Source organism: Pristis pectinata, chromosome 11 (assembly GCF_009764475.1).
Source record: "Pristis pectinata isolate sPriPec2 chromosome 11, sPriPec2.1.pri, whole genome shotgun sequence".
In the NCBI taxonomy this organism is placed as follows: Eukaryota; Metazoa; Chordata; class Chondrichthyes; order Rhinopristiformes; family Pristidae; genus Pristis; species Pristis pectinata.
In genome coordinates, this window is record NC_067415.1 from 51974877 (window position 1) to 51988340 (window position 13464).

The window sequence follows — 13464 nt, forward strand, 5'->3', positions numbered from 1 at the left end:
GAGCTTGTGTATCTCTTAAGTGAAGCTTTTCTCCCAGCTGAAAATACCCAATTTTGCTGAACACTAATAAAAGATCAAAGTACCATTTCTGAACTCAACCAAAAATTAAAACCGAAATAATTTCAAGCCTAGTTGTAACACTAGAGTAAATTTTCTTACATATTTAATGCTAAGGTCCTTGATCTAATTCTACCTGATGTATTTTAAAGCTGAACTATTGAGCAATACAACAGCCCTAACTCTAATACAGAAAGCAAAATATGGTAGTTGTTCAAAAATATGAAATCCTGGAAACATTCAGCAAATCAGATGACATCTCTGGAGATAGAAAAGTAGTCAATTTTTCATATCAGTGATATTTCTCAGAGGTGGAGGATGTTATAGATGAACATCTTGTAAGAGGAACTATCAGGTAAAAGGAAGTGAAAAGACAGCAAATCATTAAATAGTGTGACAAAAGGAGGCTCTCATGTGAGGAAATATCTTCACAAGAAATTGTGTAATATTACAGGAAAATGAGTGGAATCAGAAAGATCTTGTTAAGCAGATTATATACCATGTATAGGAAGAAAAATTCAATGATGACCCTGCACAGACCATCCTATTACTTTGAGAGAAAATCTCCATTGCAAGCACCAGTGCAAAATTACCTGCATTTCTATCCCATTTTGGCAGCTGTTTCAGAGGAAATAGGAGCTTTGATAAAACTCTAAAGTTCTTAGCATTCTTCTGACCCTAATACTGACTTTAAATACCTGGTACAAGTTGATGTTCTGTTCCCTAACTTGTGAGCTTCTTTGAAACTGTGGAGAAGGCCGTCGGAAAAAAGGTCAATGAGGTGGACAATTGAGATAACAGCTCAGGCTACGCTTGGAGAAATAATAGGGCAGTTCAATAAAGAGATTCCACAGTTAACGTTTGTTCTCTCTGATGTTTAAAAACAAGTCTTTGTTGTGAGCTGCAAATGCAGTGTACTAGATTGGGGGGAAAAGTAGGAGCAGCCATTGTGTCATCCAGAAGGAGTGTTCAGGGTCTTAAAGGGTTGCGTTGGAGGTGAAGAGGTATGTGCTGCAACCACAAAATATATTGACCTTTCCTCTCTGACATTCCAAAGGAATTTTGTTTCTTTCGTGATTCCCTAGTCCACTCCTCCATTGCTTCTCATACCCACTTCTCTACCTCCAACACCTTTCTTTCCAAGTTCAAAATATCAGCAGTTGTACCTTTCACCATCTCCCATTTGCCTGATCTTCCTCTTGATCCCTCCACCTCCCCCCCCCCCCCACCCCACCACATCAAGCCCAATTATGCTGCACTCCTCTATTCCTCTCTCAGTGGCTCCTTCAGGAATGGCATTTTATAAAGTATAGTATGGTAAGGTAACACAAAATTGGCCTAGTTAGGAAATTATCCATACAGAGTACTCTGGTACTAATTTTTGAGAAAATAATATTGATGAAAATAATCTCAAAATGTTAAAATTATACATTTTAAAACATGCTGTTAATTTAGTTTTGTGTTTCATTCCAAACTGACAAATGCCAACCATGGATCTGTGTAATCTCAAGGTCAGCCCCAGATCCCATCTTGTTTTTTTTCCCCAGAGGATTTGAGCCACACCAAAATAATTTGGAATGGAGGAATGTGTACAGATAGGTGTGAACAAGGATCAACCTTCACATTACTTCCTAATGTATTGGTACTTACAAATAGTGATTGTTTTTGAAACCACAAGATGGAGCTGTGTAAAGAAACAGGCTACACACTATTAAAACTGCACTTGTGACATCACACAGCAAGGAGCCACTTAATACAAATCTGGAAACTGATCACCCAGTTTATAGACAACGAAGTATAGAAGGGCCCTTCAAACACAAAATATTTTAAAGTTTTAATATGTTTATTTAACGTGTTAATACTTTTAGTACATTATAGGGCATACTTTATTTTGATTTTGTTTTGGGTGTATTGGATACATCAGAGAAGGCCATAATGGTACCCAAGTTTTTTGTTATCTGCACAAAGTCTGGCCCCTGTCTCTCTCTCTCACAACAAAGACTGGGTGTAATTCTTACTATGGCAGGTTATTAAGATTCCTGTTAATGATTATCTTTTGAGAATAGACTTATCCTGCAATGCTATTTTAAATAGAAATAAAGTCTGCTTAATTGCTGTACAAAAGAAACAGCACTTTTCAAAAAGTTGGACAATAGTAATTTCTAAAATGGATTGTTGCTGATTAATATAATACAAATGTTTCTTGTTATGTTTTCCAGTCTTCCACCAATTACCCAGGAGGAGGCTTTGCATATCTTGGGTTTTCACCAGCCCTTTGAAGACATCCGATTTGGACCCTTCACAGGAAATGCAACACTAATGAGGTAAGCCATAGAAAGTGGGCTAACTAACAAAGAGAAAGCCTAACAACAAAATACAGAACAATTTCCATAATATAACGTTTATTTTAACTGGTCTACAATTTTCCCTCTCCATACCACAGCTTTCCCCTGTAGTGGCACTTCCATGTAGCAAAGCAGTTTTGTTTCCTGCAAGGTCATCCAGCTGGTAGCACAAAATACTGAGTTTTTAAAAATTTGGTTATAAGAACAAATCCATCTGGTAACAGCATTGCATGTACGGCATTAAATGCTTTACCAATTTTTTTGAATAGTTGTTTCTACCATGACAGCTGCTTGTTATTCACAAACAGTAATTAGGCAAACATAAAAAGGGATAATTTCAGGAATGTAAAGTATTTGTTTATAATTGCCAAATGCAACACCTTAAGTGAATACACATAGGTACTTGGGCTAAGTGCATTTATGTGTGAAATATTTTTATTATCCTTTCCATTTTATAGTTTTAAAGTTCAGTCTTGAATATACTCTGACTGAGCATCTGATAGAAAATTATTAAAGACAAATAACTTTACCAATTTACTTCCTTTCACAGAGGTGAAAGGCACATTGATGTCATTCGTATGTTGTGTCTACTGTCAGATAAATTGAAACTGCTGTTAAATTCTGGTGCTGACAAAGGAGCAAAGATGGAATTCTTGGTGGTTGGGAATAGGGGAAAGCTATACTGTAATTAAAAGTTCACTTATTCAAAACTCTTAAGGAAAACTGGGGAATAAATAAGACTTGTACTCAATCCTGTCATTAATAAGTTTTAAATTTGCTGTGATAAAGGTATAAATCTACAACTTGGCCACAAACATGATTTTCATTTCATTAGACTATTTTTTCCCTCTCTTTACAATTTACCACTCCTGATGGCATTGGATGCCCTAAAGTGCATGTCCACGTGGGCATTATTCACACCAGAGCCTTGAAAATGAAAGACATGGGGTGAGAAGGGGATTATGAGAAGCAAGGGAGCAAAACAGTTATACGCAATGTTTTTATTGAATACATAGGGTATGGGTGCTGCTGGCAAGCTCAACTTTATTGCTCATCTCTAATTGCCTTTGAAAAGGTAACAGCTTCTTGAACTGCTACAGTCTGTACGATACTCCACAGTGGAATAGTAGTTTTAATGCAACTGGTGGTTTATTGAGCTGTTTTAGAGGGCAGTTAAGACACAACCCTATAGCTTTTGATCTGGAGTTGCATACGGGCCAGACTGGGTAAGGACAGGAGATTTCCTTCCGCATGGAAGGTTAGTGAAGCCCACTGGAATTGCCTAACAGCAGAGATTGCTGATTGGATTTGGAGATCTTACCACTGGATAAGTTATTGATATTTATAAATGGAGCTGCAATTGTTTTAATGTTGGTATTATTATATCATCAAAACAGAATTATATTGTCAAAGATTCACATTATGTTAGGGATTCTCCTGTTAGGAAATAGATTTAAATGAAATTAATTTCTTTAAATTGGTATTGTACATCAAAGTGTAATGGTATGACACCAGTGACAGTTTATGATGTGTCTTGATATATTAAATGTAAATTTGTCCCAGTCACCATTATTCTGTTTGTTAATTTGACTTTTTAATTGGCTTTTCTTTTAAAGATAAAGGTTACTCTAAACAAATTTCCACAACCAATGCTATGCTGTCAGATTGTCCCCTGATAAGGAAATTTGTATAATCAGAGTTTAAAATAATAAGAAGATATAAGAGGGCAGAAACAAATAGATTGTTCCCTGGTGGGGAACCCAGAACAAGGTGGTGTAAGGGCTATTCAGAAATAAAATCAAAAAGCATTTCTTCTCATGCAAAGTAGCAGTACTCAGGAACTCTTTCCAAAAAAAAATAATGAATGGTAGAGCAGTTGTCATTTTTAAGACTAACATTAGTCTTAACGTGGTGTTAGCGTAGGCACAGGAGTGTAGCAGTTAGTGTAACGCTATTACAGCACCAGCAACCTGGGTTCAATTCCTGCCGCTGTCTGTAAGGAGTTTGTACGTTCTCCCTGTGTGTCTGCATGGGTTTCCTCCGGGTGCTCCAGTTTCCTCCCACATTCCAAAGGCATACCGGTTAGGAGCTGTGGGCATGCTATGTTGGCGCCGGAAGAGTGGCGACACTTGCGGGCTGCCCCCAGCACATTCTCAGTAATGCAAAAAGAAACATTTCACTGTGTGTTTCGATGTACGTGTGACTAATAAATAAATATCTAAATAAATATCTAAAAATGAGTCAATGGATAGAGAATGATCACAGCAGAATAGACTTGTGGTGTTGAATGGCCTACTCAGTTTCACATCTCTGAAATCATTTCAGAAAAATCTCTTAATCCCAGTTTTTAAATACTTAATAACTGAGCACCTACAGCCCTTCTGAAAAGATTTCTAGCTTTCTACATGAAGTTTCTCCTTGTGTCACTTTTACATGGTCCAGTTCTTATCCTGAGATTCTGTTGCCTATTTCTAGACTTTTGAATAGCCTCTTGGGATCTACCACTGCTTGAATTCTAGCCACATTTTTGTAACCTCTAAAGGCAATCCCTTCAACGTGTTATATTCTCACCTTTCATCTTCAATAAATTCAAACTTACTCAAAATTCTTTCTTTCTATAGTTCATAAACTCCTCATTGGCCTCTTTTGATGAAGACTGTCTTGCTTCAACGTTCTCCAGTCTTCTGTATCTCCCCTACCCTTAAGATCTCCAACTTTAACTTTTGCCAATCTCAAAATCCTTTTACTCCATCATAGGTAGTAGAGCTACTCTACTTTTTGGAATTCTTTCCCTAAATCCCTCTGCCATTCCACTTTAATCACCACTTTCATTTCTCCAATAACTCGGTGTTCTCTCCTTTGTCCCCCTTTATCAATTTTATTTTTTTGCACATCTCCGTATATCTCCTCCAAACGTTCAACCAGAACGGTGCTCTGAAATATCAAGCTGCTGTTTCTATTTTAAGTCATAATGTACGATCAAATTAGTTTTGTTTTGGATACACATTCTTATCACAGCAGAGATTATTTGATGACTGTTACTTTTTCCTGTTTTACGGCAATGCCAAAGTGTGTTCCATCAAAACTTGGTTGCTTCATCCAGCAAGATTTTTTTTTAGAAAACTTCATGTGATGAGCTGCTGGTCTTAAATATCATCAAAATAGCAAGTTTACTAAGCACTATGTGGGATAGTTATTCAATGTAAACACTCAGTTTTTGTCATATGGGCATAGAATTTTCCACTGCCGCAAGTTCTACCATTCATTTTCCTGTCTCTCCTTGGAGTCAAATTTAACTAACTTCAGTTTTCGCTGCAATGTGATCTTGTGAAAGAAGAATTGGAAAGTAGGAAAGTGGGACATAACTAAGTGTTACCACAGTACCAGCAGATTTGTTTATTCATGCTTTTAACAGGTTTTAATTTTTCATGTGTATTTTATACAATTGTAACTAAATTCTTTTATTAGTGGGAACTTGTGAACAATAAACTTGTTAATAGCATTTGATTAAAAATTTAGTAGCTAGGAAACATTTTTAGGAGTGCTACAAACAATGAAATAAATCAATGAACAATTCTTTCACTGGAGAACTTATCATGTTTCAATGCTGGTTCTTTTAAGATATGGTAAGCTTACTGTGGCAGAAAAAGATCATGATAAAGTGGTTATCGCGTGTTCACGTGACGAATGTTGTTATTTGATCAGTTTTTTTTTGAAGATTAATATGAATTCCTAATAAGAATTAACTGTGGTATATTCACCCCTCAGTCAGCACCTTCAGAAATGTTATATTTCATTGATACTATCTTGCAGGGCAAAAATTGGCAGCTGGTCTTCCTGAATATGCTAGGATAGTATTCCTACTTTCAGCACAAAGTGCAAAAAATATTTCATTCTGAGGAATTATTAAATAATTTTACTTGGAGAAGTTGTCTCAGATCACAATATGCTCAGAACAAAATTCACGATTTTACAGAGTGGTTGCAGTTTGTCCCACGTTCAAAAACATCGAAAAAATACCTCCACAATCTTTCCAGTCAATTCTGGTGAATGTTACCACAATGTCATTAGCCTGAAGAATGCTTCTACCAAAATTAAAGTAGGATCATTTCAATTTGAATGATTATTTATTTAAATCTTACTTATCCTCTGTATTTTCACAGATGGTTTAGGCAGCTTAATGAGCATTTTCATATGAGAGGCTGTTCCTATGTTCTGTACAAACCCCATGGGAAAAATAGAACAGCTGGAGAAACTGGTAATTTAAACACTTTATTTCTGTATTAAAACATTCTTTAGCCCATTTAATTGCTGCATGTAGTTATAAAATGTGTACATGTTAATGTCCTGCAGCATCTGTAAAACTAAGCATTATTTTTGATTGGATCGATTTTTATCATGATATTTATCTGCCAAATGACTTTTTTTTTCACTTTACTATCATGTGAGTCTGAAGTGAGCTGTAGTCTGGGTGTGATGTGGGTTTAAATTTATTATTTGTTCCTCCAATTTATTTTGGTCACACTGCACAGAAAACAATTAGTACTTTATTATTTTGCTGCCTTCACTAACAGTCAAAAAGCAAAAAGCTGCGGATGCTGGAAATCTGAAATAAAAAGATAAATCCTGGAAATACTCAATGGGTCAGACAAAATCTGTCAGGAGAGAAGCAGAATTAACATTTTTGGTTGATGACCTTTCATCACATCTGGGGAAACAATGCTGCATTTGTAGAGAGGGAGGGATGGGGAGAACAAAGGGAATGCCTGTGACACGGTGAAGTCCAAATGAATGTCAATGACATGGGTAGTATTAGAGCAATGGAGACCACATTTCAGTTGCCTATCAGCTTAGCTTTTCATCCCACTCCCCCTCTGAGACTCATCTTTGGCCTCTTGTACTGTTTTAACAAAGCCCATCCCAAGCTTAACAAATGGCATCCCACCTTCTGTCGAGCCAAATTTGCGGGCCTCAGGACTTAAGCGTGAATTCAACAATTTCAGGTAACGAGCCATTTCAGCTTGTGTCAGAAGTAGCCAGTACTTCTATAAGCTCATTGACCTGAAACATTAACTTAGTCCTTTTCTCAGCAGGTGCTGCCTGACCAGCTGGGGTTTCCCACTATGCTCTTTTAATTTCTGATTTCCAGCAATCCCTGTGTTATATATCTCTCAGTTCACATGGCTTTTTTGACTCTCTCCATTGTTCTCATCTCCCTCCAATTTATACCGCTTCCAGACAGATTAGCTGCAGATAACAACCTTCTCCACCCTATCACATAGGCATTCTTTCAGCTCCCCCTCCTCCGCCAGCCTGTAGTCGGAGGATCCCACCTCCGCATGGTCCCCCAGTGCCACCCCCGCGTTTGCCTGGACACCTGTGCTCCTGCCCTACATCAATCTCTGCTCCTCTCACTCCCTTCCTCCCTGGGGGGCCTCCCTCTCCCTGGGCTTCGCCTTCTGTTCCTCTGCTCTGTTTCTTCCTCCATCTACCTCTAATTCTGCATCCCACCTTGCACCTCCTCTAAACCAGTCCCAACCCCCTCCCTTACCTCCCCCTGCCCTGACCTCTCCTCGTGTTCCCCTTCTTGTTCCCTCCCTCCATTCACCTCCTATTCTTCATCCCACTCTTTACCCCTGTACCACTCCCAACCTCTCTCTCCCCTTTCCTCTCACCGGCCCAGCCCCTCTACCTCCCCCCACCCTTCCTCCTCTGGCCCTGACTCCTGCCGTGTCTTTACCATCCCCCCTGACCTCCCCCTCTTTGAGGCTGAACGGTCTCTTCTCACCAAATGCCTCACCTTTGTACTTCTACGCCCCACCTCAACGAATTCCAAGCCTGTCATGATGCCAATTTTTTTTTCTCCACCTCCACATCTTCTTTAGTAAGGAGTCCTCTTTCCCCCTTCTGATGACCCATTCTCCTGCTTCCAGCCCTCTTCTTCCACCTGGACTCCCCCACCGGGCCCTTCCCTGGACCCACCCATAGCCAACTCGGCATGACATCAGCTGTCTTGACTTTTCTCCCCTCACCCACTCCAACATCACCCCTTCTGAATGCTCTACTCTCCACTCCCTCCGCATCAACCCTGATGTAGTTATCAAACCAGCCAACAAAGGTGGTGCCGTGGTAGTTCAATGCACTGACCTCTACCTTGTAGAGGCCAGATGCCAACTCTCAGACACTTCCTCCTACCTATCCCTGAACCATGACCCCACCGAGGACCACGAGGACATTATCTCCTGCACCACCACAGACCTCATCACCTCGGGATATCTCCTCCTCCTGCTCCCCTCCCCCCCACCCACCCCCTACCCCAATGGCAACCAACATGATAGTTCTGCAACTTAGGACTGCCCGCTTTTATCTTCTCCCCAAAATCCACATGAAGGACTGTCCCAGCAGACCTAGTGACTCCACGTGCTCTTGCCTCACTGAGCTCGTATCCTCGTACCTGGATACTATTCTGTCCGCCCAGTCCAATCCCTCCTCACCTACATCAGTGACACCTCACACGCACTCCAACTCTTCCATAACTTTAAGTTCTCTGCCACACACAACCTCATCTTCACCATAGACGTTCAGTCCCTATATACCTCCATTCCCCATCATGACAGCCTCACCGCCCTCCACTTCTTTCTTGACCAGAGACAGAACCAGTCCCCTTCCACTAACACTCTCCTCCACCTGGCTGAACTTGTCCTCACTCTAAACAACTTCTCTTTCAACCCCTCTTTCTACTGACTGAGGGTGTTGCTATGGGCCCCAGATACGCTGCCTTTTTATTGGCTATGTTGAACAATCTCTGTTCCAAGCCTACTCTGGCTCCATTCCTCAACTCTTTCTACTCTATATTGATGACTGATGACTGCATTGATGCCACCTCCTGTACCCGTGCAGAACTCAACAGTTTTATAAATTTCACCACTAATTTTCAACCGGCTCTCCAATTGACTTGGAATATCTCTGATACCTCTCTCCTTTCTTGATATCTCCATCTCAGGAGATTCTTTATCCACCAACATCTTCTACAAACCCACTGACACCTACAGCTACCTTGATTACGGCTCCTCTCACCCTGTCTCTTGCATAGACAATGGGCAATTACAGGGCATTGAAAGAGTCCTGTATTGTTATTTTTCATCACCACCTCCCCGAGTTGGGAGTGGGTAATTTGCACGCCTGCTGCCTTCCTTGGATGTGGTAGCTGTTTCTCAGCCTCCCTCTCCGGAATCAAACCCTGATTTTCTCAGTAAACATTCATACCATTGCAATTCGAATTAGGATTCATTGTTAGGAATTACAAGTAGAAACTCCGGAAGGCTACTTTTCCTCAAGCCAGGGATTAGGATGTTGTCTTTCATATTTTAATAATGATAATTAAAAATAATCTGAACATTTATCAATGGTTTAACTCGAGAATGTTTATGGAATCATCTAATATTGTTGGATTCTGATTTATATCTATATTGCAGCTGAAGGTGCCTTACTGAAGTTAACTCAAGGCCTGAAGGATGAATCTATGGCTTTTATATATCATTGCCAGAATCATTATTTTTGTCCCATTGGATTTGAGGCTACCCCTTTAAAGGCATCCAAAGCATTTAGGTACGTATAACTCTAACTACGTTGCTTCTTCTCTGATTGCTTGTCAGCTCATTAAAAATATATTTCAAAGTTGGATTATCAGAAAGAAAGATCACTTTCAACTCATTTTTTAGATTGCATTTTTTTTAGCATAAATTTTTCTGGACAAGACTACAATACAGAATTGAACCTTAAACTGCAATTGAGCTTCCAGGAATATCCAAAATTCTAACACTACCGATATTTTTAAGTAATCAGTTGAATAACCATTAACTTAAAAGGTTACCATGAGTATTCTGAAGAGGCTTGGTTCTCATTTAACTTAGTAATCATCAGAAAAATGTTACTGAACACATTTGAGCTATTTTGTTTGTTTAGAGAGCGAGATCCTCATGTCCCCATGCAACATGAATATTAGACACCAGTGTGTGAAATATATTGTGGTAAAGAAAGTGTCTGTGGTACTTTAGTCTGGTCATCTTTTTGAGCAACTATTCATGTTTAAAATAAAGTTGAGGCTCTGTTTGAGCAAATTTTTTGTTTGCATTTATCCCAAATTTGTGCTCTTACAATGGAGAAATAATCTTATTTTAAAGCAATCATAACAGCATTTTATTAATCTTATCAGCATAAAGGGAAGAAGAAAGCTCAAGTATATCAAATCTGATAATGTAAATTGTGATACTGCATTCCCGATTTTTAAAAAAATCCTGCTACATGATTTGTCCTTTATTGGTCTATTAGGAGTCCCAAAATAGTGCACACTATTCCACCAGGTGCCAGTCAGGGATGTACAAGTTTGGAAATATAAAATTGTCTGGTATTTATTATATGCCTCTATACTTTAAACTTAAAGAGTTGAATATCTCTTTATGATTTATCAAAACTGCAGCTTCTGGTCCATTCAAAATTTCCTACTAAAGATGCATTTTCTTAAAATAGTTTGATGTTTTGTATTTTAAAATCAAATGACAACAGTTACTGCCTTTATTAATAACCATCAGAAACCCAGTAAAAATCATATTATATCTAGTCATGCCTTGTGTTTGACTGCTTTCTGTCCTTTGATAACAGAGGCAAGCTCCCGCTTGAGGAAATGGAATTTTGGATCTTAATAGGTGAACCAAGTAAAAAACATCCAGCTATTCACTGTAAAAAGTAAGTTTTATGTATAAACATTATATTGTTCTTCATGAGTAGGCTGCGCTCTAGGGTCACCAGATGAAAGGGCAACCTGAAACATAAACTCTGTTTTTCTTTTCACAGATGCCGCTTGACCTTCTGAGTAGTTCCAGCATTTTCTGTTTTTTAATTCAAGTGGTAATTGGTCACTTTTAACTTCAAGACTGCATTTTGCAGCAGTATAAATAATGCTGTACATATAATCCATTATTAACTAGTAATAGTGAGCAGTTACTTTCCAAAAATACCTCAATTGTCAAGTATACTCCCTATATCTTGTACTCAAACAAGAAATTACCAAAAAAAATTGCAATGTGCCAAATTTCTGGTCATAATTAAATTTAGATAACTTGGATAATTTTTCAAGTTTCCACATTCTAAGACATTGGCCACTGTAAATTGCCCATACTCTGTAGGTTAGTGGCGAATTTTGGGAAAATAATGTAAATGGGTGACAGATGGTCAGCATGGACTCAGTGGGCTAAAGGGCTTTTTTCTGATCTGCATGACTCTGCACTGGGAAGAGTTCATTAATTCAAATTGACTAAGTAGTATCTTTCCAACTTGATTAGTGGGAGGAATTAATAATCACTGTAGGTATCCAGAATGTTTTGTGAAATTGCTTTCTGACCTGTAAGATAATTAAGCAAATGTGCAGGATATCAATGGAGCCTTGCAGGCTTTTCACTCAGCTATATTTGCTGCATTGAACAGTATTTTGTTTTAAAGAAGTGATAATCTGGTCATCATCACATTGCAGTTTGTTGGATCTAACAATCTGCAGATTGGTTGTTGTGTTTATGTCATAATTATCATCAAAAATATTTCTGTAGAGCATTTGGGATATTCTGACGTCATGAAAGATAGCAGATGAATCAAAGTTTTAAAATTTTTTTAAAGGATATGAATATTTTAAGATTCTTTTAGATGTGTAATTATTAATATCAAACATTAGTTTAAATAAATCTGGTTACTTAATTGTTTTAAGCTAAACTTTGCCATTCTTATGTTGCTTATGTGATTGGAAACTAGTTTTTCTGAAATTTTTAGTTCATTGAAATAATTTGAACTGTGGTAAGAATCTTTTCAACAAATGACTGACTTTGCAGTTATTGTAAATTATTCTGGAATGAATTAATTATGCTTCCACTATTATAATGTCTTTACTTCTAACTTCAGGTGGACAGACATAGTGACAGATCTCAACACACAGAATCCTGAATACCTTGATATTCGAAATCCTGAAAAGGGTATACAATACAGGAAAACCAAAAAGGTATTAAAGAAAATTTTGGATGTTGCCTTTTGTTTTAGGACTGCATGAGGGTGGTAAACAATAACATTTTTTCATAGTTTTGTATATATGCTGGAATTTTAATGCACAAATACAAACCGGATTATGATCCTTCAAGATGTGTTGGTATGTTAATTGGCTACTGTAAATTACTCCAGTGTAGGTGGGTGGCAGAAGAATTGGTGGGGAGTTGATGGACATACGAGAGAGAATAGGATACATGGAGATAGAGGGGGGAATGGAACGGATGGAATTATTCTGCTGGGAGCTGGCACATACCAGATGGGTGGAAGATCTTGTGTTGTGATAAGTAAATAATACCTTATGCAAAATAGCTTCAGAAAAGTGGTATCTGTTCTCTATAAGAGATCTTTGTACATAAGTGAAGGCGACAGCCTGCTAATATTTTAAGTTGTATTTTATTCCATCAGGAAATTGTGAGGGCCACCTTAAAATTTTCTCTGTTCAGAGTTTATTTAATGTTTGCCCAAAGTTATTTTCTAACTTTTCCATTAATATTAGATATGTTGTGGGTCAGATTAGCTTAATATACACATCTAAAATGGAATCCTGCAGTCATTATGAGATTTAAAAGTAATGAAAGAAATTATATACATAATGGAGGAGATGTTCCATTTCCCCAAAATTGCTTGCTACTTGCCCCAGTGACACACAATTTATTCCAGCACGGTGTCTATCACAATCTTCTGCCAGAACTTTGTTCAGAGATGTTCAGTAATACTTGGGAGAAGTTTTTCTTTGAATGTTAATAATACCAAACTAAAATGCACGTGTATACAAAATCAATTAAAGCACTGAAAATAGCTTAAACAAAAACTAATTTTTCTCCCAGAAGACAGCTTCTGTTCATTTGAATGGCGACCACTGTGTTATTGACGGGTTTAACTGAGCATAAGCTCCTCAGCCTGAGAACCTGGATGCCTGCAGAAGAGTGCACTGTGCTTTGCAATAGATAATGCCACTGTTGGAAATCACAAT

At 38.2% G+C, this 13464-nt stretch overlaps 1 protein-coding gene across 1 annotated transcript in view; it reads left to right on the forward strand.

Moving 5' to 3' along the window:
• The window catches only part of ercc5 (excision repair cross-complementation group 5), a 93969-nt gene that overhangs the window by 14324 nt on the left and 66181 nt on the right, over nt 1-13464 (forward strand). The window contains exons 5-9 of the mRNA XM_052026570.1: nt 2277-2381; nt 6566-6660; nt 9878-10010; nt 11064-11147; nt 12351-12447. Coding sequence (XP_051882530.1) covers nt 2277-2381; nt 6566-6660; nt 9878-10010; nt 11064-11147; nt 12351-12447 — 514 coding nt within the window. The remainder of the gene's footprint in view (nt 1-2276; nt 2382-6565; nt 6661-9877; nt 10011-11063; nt 11148-12350; nt 12448-13464) is intronic.